This window comes from Thunnus thynnus, chromosome 4, assembly GCF_963924715.1.
Source record: "Thunnus thynnus chromosome 4, fThuThy2.1, whole genome shotgun sequence".
Classification (NCBI taxonomy): Eukaryota; Metazoa; Chordata; class Actinopteri; order Scombriformes; family Scombridae; genus Thunnus; species Thunnus thynnus.
Window position 1 is genome coordinate 23,683,994 of NC_089520.1, and position 15,597 is coordinate 23,699,590.

General features: G+C 40.0%; 1 protein-coding gene across 6 annotated transcripts in view; it reads right to left on the bottom strand.

The window, feature by feature from the left end:
- Window positions 1–2,043: 2,043 nt before the first annotated feature.
- The window catches only part of tfeb (transcription factor EB), a 35,512-nt gene continuing 21,958 nt past the window's right edge, over window positions 2,044–15,597 (bottom strand). For 5 of the 6 annotated variants that reach the window (XM_067587741.1, XM_067587737.1, XM_067587739.1 and 2 more), the window contains 8 exons: window positions 11,929–12,027; window positions 11,572–11,760; window positions 10,715–10,804; window positions 6,483–6,600; window positions 6,162–6,218; window positions 5,659–5,734; window positions 5,400–5,547; window positions 2,044–5,311 (listed from right to left, as the gene is read on the bottom strand). In XM_067587741.1, the coding sequence (XP_067443842.1) occupies window positions 4,739–5,311; window positions 5,400–5,547; window positions 5,659–5,734; window positions 6,162–6,218; window positions 6,483–6,600; window positions 10,715–10,804; window positions 11,572–11,760; window positions 11,929–12,027 (1,350 nt within the window). In that variant the 3' untranslated portion in view covers window positions 2,044–4,738. The remainder of the gene's footprint in view (window positions 5,312–5,399; window positions 5,548–5,658; window positions 5,735–6,161; window positions 6,219–6,482; window positions 6,601–10,714; window positions 10,805–11,571; window positions 11,761–11,928; window positions 12,028–15,597) is intronic. The other variant, XM_067587743.1, reaches the window with a different exon arrangement.

The following is a 15,597-nucleotide window of genomic DNA, read 5'->3' on the forward strand; positions in this document are numbered from 1 at the left end:
GGTAATAGCGGTGCGTGTGTGTGTGCTGGGGGGGGAGATGGGCGAAAAGGTGGTGATCGGAGTGAGCCATAAGATCTACTCTTTGCAGCTCTACAGGGATTTATTAGACTGGGGAGTACATTAGCATCATAAAGACCCGGGAGAATGGGCCTGTGGATGGGCTGCAGACACCACCACTACATTTTAACTCTGCAGCATCAGTCAGTGCGTGTGTGTGTGTGTGTGTATATGTGTGTGGATAAGGAATAAGATTACCCCTATTTAACTTAAGAAAGGCTGTTAAACGGTTTATGGATCATCCTGAAGCAGCTCTAGACTAATACATCAGAGGAAGATGGAAAGAGCTGCAAAAGAGGCCAACAAAAGAAAGAGGCAGGTGAAATGTGAAGGCCACCACCTCTGAGAAAAGAGTGATTTGACCAAATTGGCACCAATAAATTGCGTTTGTCAAAATCTTTATATTTTCCACTTGACGATGTGTTCTGGGAAAGCTGTCCCGCTGTGCTTGGATTTTATGAAAAGATTTCATTTTACTAAAAAAAAATAAGCTTCCCAGACAGGTGCTCCTTATTTTTGTGTGCATCACCCAACTCTGCTTGCTATTTGTGAACAAGCAAAATAAATAAGATCGGGTTCTTACAGTAAGTAGTATTTGAAACAGGTTAATTGCACTGCAGCTTGCTCTTGTCTGTAATAGTGATATCACAATGTCAAGGGAGATGCCGGAGAAGTCATCAGCCTACAGTAGATCTCTGGTGCTCCCTGGTGGACATAGCCTTTAATGTAAGAACATTTAGTGGGTTTGGCTCACCGGTCGTCTGCCCCCATACACAAAAATAACAGTGAGATACAAACACTAACCTCTACATTATATGCACAGACAACACTTATAGTCATTGTATATATATATATATATAGTCATTTATCTTTCACTAGTGGCAAGCACGTAACTATCCTTCAGCTACACTCCAACCTTTGAATTACACCTGAGAATAGCCACATTTCCAAGTGAGGTTAGTTTTACCTTTAAATCTATCTTTGGATTTATTTCTAAAGGCAGAACTGGCGCACATTATTTATATGGATGCACATTCATTTTTCACCAAATTCAACTGTTAAGTTTGTACTCATCACATACCACATCACAAAAGTACACCACCTCTACCTCTTATCTCGCTCGCTCTCTCTCTCTCTCACACACACACACACAAACTAGTTGTTTCTCTGAGGAGGACATCACTTTGGCTTGCATTCACTCTCTAGACTTACAGTACACGTACCATAATCCTTTCAAATCTCCTCCTTTAACCCCACTGATTCCTTTACAGGTAGATACGTTTTTCTTCTACTTTGAAGAATAAAAGAGCCATCAGATCTCTTTCTTCAACAAGATGTTTCTTCAATGAAAGAGTATTTGGATATCAACACATAAATATTTAATCACAAATATGGTAAGAGAAGTTACATATAAGATTATTCATAAATGTTATCCAGTAAAGCATTACACAGATTTAAACCTTTAAACTGTTCATTTTGTAAAGCTCAGTCTGAAACACTCACATCTTGGATTTGTTCTCACACCTGATTATTTTGCCTTTTATTATTGCTAATTCATGTTATAATTTTGTTTATATTACCATAACATGTTTTGTTGGTTTTCACAATTTCCACAGATCCAAAGAAAAACATTTTTTTCTTTTAAATTTATTGATATCATTGCCAAATACCATATTCATAGATGTACATTTTCTGTTTTCTTAAAAGGAATTTAAACTTCATGTCAAAACTATTGAATCATCTCAAACTGGCTTTAAAAAGTTTATCTGTCTGCAGTCATTCTGGTGATTGGTTCTCTAATTTGATTTAACTACCATACCATAATGTTAACCTCACCCTTACCAACAAAGTTTCACATGAAAGGAAAGCCCCTTTCAACATGACTGATTTGTCTCTACATAATTAATACAAGTGCACGCACACACACGCACACACAAACACTTGTTTCTCAAGTCATATTAATAAAAAACACTTGAAGCCATTGAATGGATTCTGGTAAAACATTTTATATCTTCAGTAAAATCAGAACCACTTTTCCCTGTGTAGTTTGCTCTGCAGAGCGCCCTCTAGTGGAAGAGTAGAGGAGGCCTGAGCAGGTCTTTGGAGTGTTGGCTGGGTGACAACAACAGTCAAACTGTGGTTGAAAAGGGAAAAGGCACAACTCTGGTAGACAGACAGAGACAAATGCAGAGTCAGTGATATGACACCATGGCAACCACAACTCCTCGGCTCAGAGTTTATGTGAAGTCAGTCGTCTTCCAGTCTCCATGGAAACCAAAGTCGGGAAGAAAAAAGGCATGGCAAAAAACACCGACCTGCTTCAGCCTGACCGGAACCACTGGTAAACCTTACATTCATAAAATGAGCAATTTGAATAGAATCAAATCAAATAATCACCTTTCATCTATGTCTGGCTCCAAATTTCACAACAGAGAGAAAAATAAAACCCCAATCATATAAAAATGGCATCATAAATGTACATAATCTCTTCATCTCTCTAAAGTCAGTTGAAATCTGGAAGTTCATAAATGGCTCCCCGCTCCTCCCCCAGTAACACATTGGTGGCTTAAGTGCCTTTACAGTGTACTTACTGAAATTGGCTCTGAGAAGAAAGGGTAGTTTTGGAATAAAACTGAAAAAGAACTAAAACAACAAATACAAACAAAATACATTTAAGTGGCTTAGTGGCATAAAACATCTAAATAAATCTTATTCCATAATTCTTCCATGTACAAAGTCAAAACAATAACATAGTTTCCAGTGCTTTGGGAGTTAAAATAAACAACAAACTATAATAACGAAAACAAACACTTCTTTTAATCAAAAAAAATCACCATCAAAGTTTTTTTTTTTTTCCTACCTTCATCAGTACTGATCATAAGCTATATCAAATCAAAGCCAAGCCCCAGGTCTACCACAGCAGAGATACAACTCAGGTCCACATCAGCCTGCTCCAACCATGAATATGATGACAAATGGATGTCAGTTAGCCAATAGGATAACAGATTCCCTTTAGGTGGCAGTTTGAACAGCAGACCTGAGCTTCACCTCTGTAGCTTGCAGCTTCACTCGACTCAACAGGGTAAAGACTGAAGTACAGGAGACTCGATAACATGATGATTTGAAAACAGCCTCAAGGCACACTGCAATGTATGTATGTGTGTGAGTGTGATCATGCATACAGTATGTGAGCATCTGCGTGTTTAATGGATGCCTGTTTGTGAACCGAAAAGTGAGTGTGAATGCATGCAAGTGTGAGCTAATGCTGTGTTTTACAGTGAAGACTACACTACTACTGCTGTCAGCTGATGCAAACTATCTTTTCCTCTTTCCAGTCACTCTATCTTTTCTTCACCTGGGCCTCTAGTACAAGCTGTGCTCTACAAAGTCACTTAGTGAGATAAAAATGAAACTCTCCTGCACTAACAAAGGTATAATTACTACAGAAGCATTTACAGGCATAATTGAAGTTTATTTTAACTCTAAACCCTGGTCATGACCTCTAACCTTTAATAACCTTTGAAGAGCAGCAGCTGCAAAAATCAAAAGGCACGTTGAAAGGGGTTATGAGCCTGGGTTAACTTCTGCTTCTACTTCCTGTTACAGTACCTGAGTATTTTGACACCTCACAAATTTGGATGACACACTGTTTTTTTGGAGACTTTCAAATGGCTTTTTCTACTCTCTCCAGAGTCGACACAGTAACACTAACTGTGTCTTCTTTGGGTAAAGGTCCTCACAGTGTCAAAAGTGTTAAAAGGTGTAGAAACTGGGGCACAGCAGTGTGAGTGAGAGGGTGTACATGTTTATGAGAAGACAACAATTACAGATGCAGAAGGGCTGGATTATCTGATTCCTACATTGTCCGCCCATTCTTTAAATGTTTTCTAAGATGTGGACACTTGAGCTTAGCAGACTAACGCAGATCTTTGTCAAACACCAAACAGCTTGTGCTTGAGGTGAAGGCAAACTGTGGAATAGCAGATTGAGGAACAGACCATTTAGACTGGACTGCATCCCCTTAAGCTAAATTATGTATGCAGGACCATAAAGCTATTTCCATTTTACTCACTATCGTTCATTCAATCGTTTATGGTTACTAAAAGAGGTTGATGTAAGGGGAAAATAACTTGTCCTCTATCAAGTAAGACAATGCGCTTGGTTGTCCTTGTATCTGATAACTTCAATCTAATTAACTGCTGGTTTTGTCCTCCTCAATTATAATTCAGAGCCACCTTTATGGAAACGAGGCCAAGTGTGCTATATAACTCCTGACCTGGCAGTGTTGGTTCACCCCTTGTAAATGCTCAGTGTGTTGGGCAACGTTTCAAGCTTCTCAGTTTATCTCACATCCAGTTGTGTGTGTGCCTGTGTGTATGTGTGTGTATGTGTGCGCGTACGCATGCGCTTGTACCTGCTACCTTCCTTGCTTGTACCTTGCTCTTGCCATTAAGGAGGGGTAATTATACAAAAAATGAGTGGCATCAATGTATGATCAATTTGTGTGATGTATTCAGTATGCGCTGCATGTTATGGGCGTGTGTCATGTCTTATTCATTTGTGTTGTACATGCTGTAAATGTGTTGGAGTTTGTGATGATGTACCTCCACACTGACACCTCTCTGAAATCTCTACTTGTGCTTGTGTTGGTTTGTGGGAGTGCGTGTATGTATGCATGTGTCTAGAGTAGGTCTACATCCTCTATGCTGAAGCTGGATCTGCGGCTAGAGTCGACAGAAGCTTCAGGGGACATCGCAGAGAGCAGCGGGTCTCCACCCACAGGGGACAAAGGCTCGTCCATCATCAGGAAGCCCAGCTCGCCTCTCCTCCCCTGGACGTCCAGTCCGGCCAAGTCGCCCAGCCCCGACATGCCATCTGAGAAACCTGGCATCCCATCGCACAAGTCCAGCGACTGGGCAAAGTCAAAGGGCTGGGAGCTGCCTACAGCTGGGAACTGGATGGGTGGCTGAGGCTGGAGGTGCTGGGGGAGCGGTGGCAGGTGCCTGTGCTGAGGCTGAACCTGGCCCTGTTGGTGGAGGTGGGTCTGTGGAAGGAAGTGGTGCTGCTGAGCCTGTTGCTGAGCCTGGTTCTGGGGTAGGTGCTGGGGCTGGTGGTGGGTTTGTGCCTGGGGGTGAGAAAGGTTCTCCTCTGGGCTGGTCTCTTGTTTTATATAAGGAGCCATTATGTCAGTCGTGTTCAGGCCAGAGGGAGAGGTGCTGGGTAGGCCATGCAGATGAGCCTGCATCTCCAACTCCTGTAGTCAGTGGGTGAACGGCGACATTGTAAGTATGAATGTATTTGCTGTGGTTGTGTGTCTCTAAACATGTGTGCTGGTGTGTTACCTGGATACGTAGCATCAACTGTTTGTTGGCCATTTCCATCCTTTTAAAGTTATTTTCCACCTCTCTGGTCCTCTGTACATCCTTCTGCATGCGTTTGATGTACTCTACAGATGCTCTCAGTATAGTACCTTTGTTCCAGCGCACATCACTAAGCACACAGTAAGTAAACACAGACAAATTCATACATAAGTAACTGGCAGTAACTGATATTTCATTAAACAATTTTATCTACACTAAAAACACAGAGTAAGTTACTCACAGGTCATTGGTTTTGGGGATCATGGTGCCAAGTTCTTTAATACGATCATTGATGTTGAATCTCCTCCGTCTTTCAACTGTTGAGGAGAAGATGAAGGGAAGACAAAGGGGAGTTAAAACAGAAAAAGACATGATGAAGACAATAATAGAGTAGAATCAAAGGCATGAAAGGATATATACAGAGGGCAGAAAGGGACAAACACACACACACACACACACACACACACACGGTCACAGGCAATTACACTTAAGTGCCAAAACAGCAGAAATTTGCAGGTTAACCATCCACCCACTAGTTGCACTATGTCAGCTAAATCAGTGCAAGGCTGTATAAAACTGTTTTTGCAAGAGACAAATTATGGTGTGTGTGTGTGCGTGTGTGCATAGTGCATGTGTGCATGTCCTGTGCATACATATGAACTGAGGGCATGAACACTATGATAGAAGAAAATTGAAAAAGGAGTAGATCATTTAGAGAAATAGCTTGCTGAGAGAAGGACTTACTCAGATTGTGGTTATCTTTCTTTTGTCTCTCCTTGGCCAGCGCACGGGCTTCTGTGTCTTTGCAAAAACAAAAAGTGATTAACTAATGGCTGAAACTGTGCCACATCTCTACAGAAGCAGTGTTTCAGTATTGTCAACAAATGAAAAAAGAATTAAAGACATAAATAGCATACTGGTGTACAATGTTTTATAATCAATAACATACTAAATGACAGGAACACAAGGACCTCAGTCTTCTGTATAACTTAACTTCTTAAAAGCTTTGAATCGGTAAGTTAAATAATTTGCGACTACAGTGCAGAAAAATCTTCACTTTCGCACCTGACAGTTCTCGTTTGATGGTCAAGTTGGCAGGACAGGAGTTACTGGTCATAGCAATAGCTGGCCCCTTCATCCCAGGACCTGTATACACATCCAGGTGACTGCTGGACAGAGGGAGCTGGGGAGGACACACACACACACACACAAACATGCACAAAACATGTAAACACAGTTAGAAAACCAGCAATCTACAAATGAAATTTAGGAGCAGCTTCCTTTGTTTGCTGTGTAATGACAGTCCTCTCATCTGAGGATGCCATAGGAATACTTTGTGCTCCATGAACAGATTGAAAGGTTTAACCAGGGATGTGAGTGAAACGCAAGTTTGATTTTGAGTAACCAAAGGTACACAAATGATTAATAAGTTATACTACTACTTGTACACAACACAGTGAAAACCATGCAAGAATATAATCAACACAATGGCATCAATGCCTCCTCCAAAGTCCTAAATTTAACATCATGTCACATGACATACAATAAGTTTTATTTGTAATTCAACTATAATATGAGAAGGCTAGGGGTGTTCAAATCAAATTGAAAAAGTAATAAAAATTGAAAGTAACACTAAATCTAACTCAGGTCAAACCGTTGTAAATCCAGATTATTTCTCTAACGACTCTTCCTTAACGACTCATTTACAGCTTCATACCCCTTGGTAAGTACTTTTATAAAGTCAGTGTTCATGTTTAGTGTGCTGTAAAGGGCAGATAGCAGGAGATAATGCAATAATATCACACCTGAGAACAGCCTGCCAAACACACAGTAATGATTGACTATCATCCTATCTACAGTATCTTATCTCTTTTTATGGCTTGATTCTCTCCTCTGACTTCTCCAGCTCCTAAACACTTGTGGAGTGGTCTTCTAACTCTTGCACTTTAGACATTGTGTAACAGCTGTGATTTAGTTTTGTATGGGCTCCTAAAAAGACCCGATTTCCTTTTAATTGTATATTTTAATGAGTCCGATGGACTTTTGATGCCTTGTTACCAGTTGTGTCTTACTCCCTGAAGCGAGGGTAAATGTGACACTGCTAATGAGGCCTGAAAGATAAAGAATTCAAACAGAAAGATACCTTATCTGCTGGCTACTGTGTGTGAGCTGTGAGATCAAACACATTCACACACATATATACACACACACACACACACACACACACAGACCTCCACAGGTTCACTTCTGTATGTAAATTATATGCTCTGTTAATAATCTGACAAAAGATCTAACAGCATTGAGATAAAGTATAAGTCTTCACCAGTAAGAAGGAAATGATATTGTTATGGTTTGGAAAAATGAATGACGAGTTGATGTTTTTCTGATATTTATAAACTTTCTTGTATGTCAAACTGCATATTAATTGTGTTTTTAGTTGTTTAAGCAAGAAAAATCTTAAATGTTCTGGTTGATTGTCATCACAGTGGACTTTATGGTAATAGAAACTGTGATTTTCAGCTGACATTCTCTATTATATCTGACTTACTAGCCACTCTCTAATGTTAATTTTGAAAGCAAAACTGTGCATCAATATTAATGACAGAATCCCACGATGTAATACAACATCACAGCCCATTATGGTTGTTTCAGGTTTGCTCCTGATTATAAAAACTCAAAAACACACACATTCATATGCCTCCTCCATGCTTCTGCTCTGACTACGCATGTTCTGGCCGGGTGGCCCACCTCCATGCCCCATTCGAACTAACTTAAATGAAAAAGCGTGCGTGACTGGTACTCAATATGGCTCAGTGTAACCATCCATACACACACACAGTCACACACACACACACACACACACTCAAGAGTCGATCTGTTCACTTGTGCCTGGTATTCAGTGGTGTTCCCGGCTCTTACTAAACTTTGAGATTCCAAGAATTCCATGGAGTTTGCCACTTTAATCCCCATAAGGATTAGCAGGTGAGTTTTACTCACTGGTCTGTCTGTTAGGAATAAGGCTGAGATTTTTGTTTCCAGTGTATTTTAATATAAAACACTTCAGTTTCTTCCATGACAAACTTCACACAGCATCAGTAATGTTCTGAAAAAGCAGCTCTATTGTCAAATTGAGCTGTTGAGTTTCTCTCTTGCTCTCAGTTCAGTTCTCATACTAGCTTCACATTCACTGATCATCTGCAGGGTTGATCGATCACATAATCAGTGAGATGTTGAATTACATGTACACACATATATGTAGACAAACTCATCCTGACAGAGGACATATTATCAGATGAAGCTACAAGAGGCTGTTTGGGTTTCTCTCTCTCTCATACACACACACACACACACACACGCACACACATACACACACACACACACACACAGCTTGTCAGACAGATGACCACACAATGTGTCTGAGCCACCAATAATCATAATAATAATCTAATTGCATGGTAGACCCCAACATGATGGTCAACATCAACTCAAATGTACAACAATCCTGATTCCAGTCCTACATTCAACCCATCCACATACTCAAAAAGACACAACATCCTCCCCCACCCACCATCCTGTGGCTCATCGTATAATCAGAGACCCGAGGCTGGGAGTTAGAGATGCCGCTGCATCGGTCCAAATTGTGGTTAACCCTAAGAACTGAGAGTGCCAACCGACTCCAACAACACAAACAAAAGCTGACATTAAACAATCTTAAAAATAGCAATTTATCAGTTTCTTACCAGCTGAATCTGTTCTCCTTCAATAACTTCCACAATGGCATACGTCTTACTCATCTCCTTCATCCTCTACTCCTTTCCTAACAAGGCCGGAGCTCTTTCCTCCTCACTCTCAGGCACAAGCAACATACGCAGCTCTCACTGGCAATGCCGCCACTGTCCTGGTAGACTGACCTGAGCAGCACTAATTCTGTCTTTCTTCTACCTCTGCTCTCCACCAAACAAGAGTGAACTTTCCCCTAACTGGACTTTAAGCCTGTTTTCCCCTTGCACAAATTGCCTTCATCCCCCTTCCCTCCTCCCATCTTTTACTATTCCCCCCTCCCTTCTCCACCTCCCTCTCCTGAATGTCTTGTAAACAAGTTGAACTCTAACTGCTGGCAGTTTAATTGTTAATTTTCTGAGTTTGTTCGCTCAAACACAAAGCACTGTACAGTCCTCATCTGACATGTCTTCCCTTCAGTTTCTAACTATGTCCAACATGGTTTGGGGATGGAATGTTTAGTGTTTAAGTCATTTATACACTTTTGCATGTGTGTATGTGGGTTTGTGTCTTTGTGTTTGCGTGCCAAAGGACATAACAGATTACTTCCTAATTTGTCAACGCAAGGGCAGACAGAAAACTGAAAAAGCAGGTTGAGTGCTGAAGAACGCATGTTGTCCTTGAACACTAACCATTCGCTAAATTCATTGTTAGCAAGACTAAAAACTGCCTGAACACCATCACCATCTTTAATATAGTAGTAAGAAAAACAGTGGGGACATTGAACATAAATGAGGAGAGTGACAATGAGTATACACATGCAGGAGCAATGATTATAGGAACTTCTGAAAAGCCAAAGCACTGATGAGTCGGCAAAACCAACCCTTTGACTCATTTAGGGCAGACCAAAAATAAGCCCTCAAGTAGATCAGGAACACAGATAACTAAATATTCAGTGAATGCAACATTTGGGAATTCTAGTGTTGCAATTTAAAGGTTAAAGGCATGATAAGGTGTGTGACCCATGTGTACCTATAAAAAGCCTGCATATACTATACTGCACTGCGATTTGTGAAAATAGCATATTACTAAATCACTTCTATTATCATGAGTCATTTTGTCCGTTGCTGAGTCTTAAAAATATCATTTTCTTTAAAACAAGTACAAATAGTTGCTAATGGGTCAGCTGATTCCAGTTTACCAATCTGAAGAATTTTCTTTAAAAAACCTTAACATAACTCCCATAACTCAACCAACTGTACAATAAAATCCTCTCACGTCATTACAATATTATTTCATAAAAGACTGTATGTATTTGCATGTTTTTAGAAGAATACTATATGTTGCTTTTGGTCTAAGGAAAAAATAAAACTTGCCACAAAGCTCCACCAATGTAGCATGCAGCTACATTGCATGTAGCTGAAACATGTAGCAAATTTCTGGTAACAATGTAACTAAAACATACGATATAACAACAGAACATATAAAAAGGAGTCAACTGGATGCAAAGTACATTAGTCTTATAAAAGATTACAAATGAAGGGTTCCTGAAATCACACCTTGGTAGCTCTACTTACTGTGTTTGGCATCTGGATAGGGTCTATGTATGCCTGAATATCATCATAATTGGACTGCATGCTGATGATGTCATCAATGACCTCATCCATCTGAAAGACGCAGGGAAACACTGTTACTTATATGATCATATTATATGATAATGACCTATAATGTCTAACTTTAAGATAAAGTTAAACTAAACTAAACTACACCTCAATACACTACACTGAAAACAGTCACTACTTGTGCATTTATCAAGGAACCTGAAACCTGATGACATGCAGGCCTCCAGGTGAACTCGCCTGCAGGTGCACGTCTCACTCAAGAGAAGACTTAAGAGATGACTTCTATGTCATGAAGGCTAACTGGTAAGACTATTTTCTCTCAGGAAGACTGAAGGAAGAGAGGTCGAGAGTTTGAGGAGGAGGAGGAAGAGAGTTGGTCAAAGTCTGCCAGGTTCAAAGGGCTTTGCATTCTGCTGTTACCCTGTCACTTGTTAAGCTGTAATTACTGCTGCAAAGCCATAATAGAGCATTTAAACTCCAATCATAGCCAGTCTCAGTTATTGCCAGTTAGTCAACACATTTATCCATGCACCTAGTGTACGCATGACACACTGAAACAAATGCACTCACAAATGCTGCCCCAGCTTACTAAACACCAATTAAATCATTATGATGCTTTCATAAAATGTGGAGATAATGTCACTTTGGGGGTAATGTTCAATCCTCATAATTTTTAAGTGTGTAATTAAATCATATTTTAGGGATATTTGTTCAATCTGGTTCTTGTAAAGTTTACTATGCAACATGACCAGGAATAAATGTTTGTGGGTTTATGTTTATGCTACTTTCTGCCCACACTTTCAGACGTCTACCTCGTTTTCGTGACTGGAGCCGATGTTGAGCATGGCCATGGGGCTGTTGGGGGCGCTGTTGCCAGACATGAGCTGCTCGGTGCGCATGCGTGGAGAGTGGAGGGGAGGGGGTGCAGATGCTGAGCCCCCTGTGGGTCCCATGGTTGTGGGAGGAGAGGGTGGCATCGGTCCGGCTACTGCATGGACCGTCTAGGGACAGAGAGAGGAAGAGAGGATGAACAATGTCTACAGGACACCCTGCGATGCTATTAATGACTGATAGAGTAATGACATAAATAAATATACTGCAATAGTGTGGATGGTTGAAGACATAAACATAAAGATATCCAGCATTAGTTAAAGCAGACAGACAGATACCTGTTTGGTGGCACAGGTGGTGGATAAGTATTCTTTTACTTGTTGCCTCCGAGACTGACGGATATGGTAGTCTGTAGGATTCTCAAGGTGGGTCTGTACCTGTATTAGATAGATATTGAAAGGGTGTTATCTATACTTATTCCATTATTGATTGTGATAATTCATCAAATGTAAACAAAAACATAACCCCACCACTAAACGACTGGATGCAGCTGAATCTCCCAACTAGATTGACAGCTCTTTTAACAGGGATATATACTAGAAAACAGCTAGAGTTATTGATGTTTTCTGGAGCTGAAAAAAGGTTTATTTGTATACAAGTAATGTTTGTCCTCACAGCAGCAAAACAGGCCCATAATTTTTCATTTATATTCAGTCGACAAACAAATAAAATCCTGATTTTTCACCTATAAATCAAACTTGAATGTGAAAATAACAATAATTTATATGGCCACAATGGGCAGAATAGGCTTTTGATTGGTGTGAAAAAAAACAAATCTTATTGAAAATAGCATACATTACAACTTTAATGTGTCACAAAAACTTAAATAACATAAGAACCAAAACCAAAAAACTTGACAATAAATGACTTAAAAAGGATGGATTTACAATGATTCAAGTGTGTCTTAAAACAGCAGTCAGGTGCGCATATGAACACAGAAAGAGGAATGTAATCATTCCTCCTGTTCATACTGGCTGTTAAAAGATCTTAAAATGTGGTTTTGACATCACTTACATTGTAAGTGCATTATGAAGGGATCTTCTAATGACCGGTATGAACAGGAGGAACGATTATGGCAAGAAAAACCTATTTCAATGTTCATATGGGTACCTGACTATTGTTTTGAGACAGACTTGAAAAATGATATATTATTACATATTCACTTGTGCTAACTTGAAGGGAGGCGTCTCTTGTGTGTATACAATCAAAGACACTAATGTTCCACATTATCAACTCCCATCCCTAAACACAGGAAGTTATCATTAGAATTACATTTTAAGTAATATATACATGTTTAGTTTGTTGTATTAGCTCCTTAGCTCAGCATATTTTAACACTGACATTTGAACATATAACCCACAGCACGTGGAGTATGTGCTTTAAATGTACACCTCATTATTCCTGTCCCATAACACAGTGATGGCACTAGGACATAGTAGCATTACTCAGTAGTAATGCTTACAGGAGTAAAGCCACACTAAATCCTCTGGTGTGGCTACAAAGAGCAATGGGCTGGCCTCATTCCTTCACATCAAAGACTAAAGCTCAGTACAGAGCAAGCCTGCTCTCTGTTACTACAGAGAAAGAGTCATCTCCTCAGCCCTGCAACCCCCTCTGTTTTATAACCAGCAACAGGATTATATCAAATGAACCAGAAACCTTTCAGTAAATAGATGTTTCTACTTCCTCATGTTTTTTTTATGAACATGATATGTTTTTACAGCAGGTCTTGACAGTTTGAATAAATACAAATAATTGGTTGTCAGCTTTCAATGTGTCTGGGTATCATGAGCCACAGCCGCCATTCAGTCCAAAGAAACACAGTGCAGGAGGTATGACAGGTTCCGTGGGCCTGATGGACAGACGACTCACCTTATCTTCAACATGAAAGCAAAAAGAAAACACTGACAACTCTGAGATTTCATAAACACCATTCCACACACCCACACACACACATTCATTCACACTGAGTAAACAATACAATACGGCAAATTGCCCCATACAGTTACCAGTGCTTACACACTGTACAGATTTACAGTTCGCAATACCATAAAATACAAGCGTGCACAGACACACATGTACACACATGCACAAGTGCATAATGGAATATTGTACAAACCCATATACACACAAACACACGCCATTAAAGATAAGGACACACACAGGCATCTTTGGAATCAGGCAAAATGTCACTTCAGCTTTATCTGTCCCTGTCTGACTCAGACTATCTACATTGCTCCTGTCTGTCCTATCGCCAAACATGTCAAACTTCTCTTATCTGCCCGACATCCTCCCCCTTCAGTCTCCCTACCTGCTTGCTGCTCCACCGCATTTTTCTCTCTCTGCCTTTTTCAAATCTGTCTCTGATTTTTACTTGAGAGGCAGCGCTGAGAGAGAGACCACAATGCTAACCTAACCAGCTCCACTGCTCCCTTCTGTCCTGTCTCCTTCCCGGCAACATGTGAGTGGATTAACGGAAGTGCCACAGCCCCATGTCCTTTTGAACCCCCACAACAATTTCCTTCTCTTCCCTCAGTCCACTCAATGAGATCAGTTTAGTGCATATAGTGCTTTTGCATTGTGATCAGAAGTTAGTCATTGACAATTTACTACACATAATTTTGGTTCCAAGTCTAGAAAACGAGAGTGTGTGGAGATAGAGGGGAATCTGTGATCAGTACAACAATGGACCAAAACACAAATCTCTGTTTAAGCTTATTCTTATTCTGCCCAAATACTTCCATCTTTCAATCAATGATTGCAGTATCAATCATGATCAAAATCATAGAATGCATTCATACACATGCTATGCTGGTTCCAACTTCTCAAAAGTGAGACATTACTTGATTTTGTTTTATATAATTGTAAATTTAATATTTAGGGGTTTAGGGCTGTAGTTTGGACAAGACATGCAATCTGCAGACATCACTGGGCTCTGAGACATTGTGATTACCATTTTTCACTACTTTTTAGATGACATAGATGAATTAATTTATGTGGAAAGAAGACTTATAGTCAACAGCCATACCAGCGGCTTTGTGAGGCTATACTTAGGCATAGCTGTGCTTTGAGCTAAATGCTAATGCTAGCGTGCTAAAATGCTTATGTGAATCAGGTATAATGTTGCCTATGTTCACCATCTTAAGTTAGTGTTAGCATGCTAACATTTGCTAATTAGCGCTTGCTGATGGGTATGTCAAGTAAGTATAAAAGTAAAAGTATTGGACCAATTAAAATATTGACCTATTGATGGCGCTACATGGAAAGTTATGGGATCACCAAAATTATTACAATTCATCCTGAGGAGGACATGAATGTTTGTACCAAATATCATGGCAATCTATCCAACAGAGGAAAAATCAGGGTATAACCAATGTCCGGATACATCCTCTGGGAACCATGAATGTCTGAAAAAAATGTGTGCCAATCCATCAAGTAGATGTTGAGATAAAATATAAAAACAACCCTTGGTTCCTTTTTAGCACTTTGGCCAGGCTGACAAAGAGTCATAACTCTACTGATCCATGTATTCCTATAGCTCTCAGTAGTAACAACTTCATGAGCTTCTTTGATGATTAAATTCTAACTAGTAGAGACAAAATTCATCACCTCCTGTCCTCAACAGGCACCGATTTATCCCTGAACGCAAGAACCTTAGAAACAGCTGTAAAACCTGATAAAGTCCTCTGACAAAACTGAAGTTATCGTGCTTGGTCCTAAACACCTTAGAAACACATTATCTAATGACATAGCTACTCTAGATGGCATTACCCTGGCCTCCAGCACCATCTCTTCTTGGAATCTTGGAGTTTCCTTACAGTAAGGCGGGCCTACGCCCGCTATCATTATTATTATTATTGTTGTTGCTATTGTTATTATTGTTGTTATTGTGCTTCTCTGTGTCTCTCTCTCTCCACTGCCCCCCTCCCTCCCTCTTTCTCTCCCAA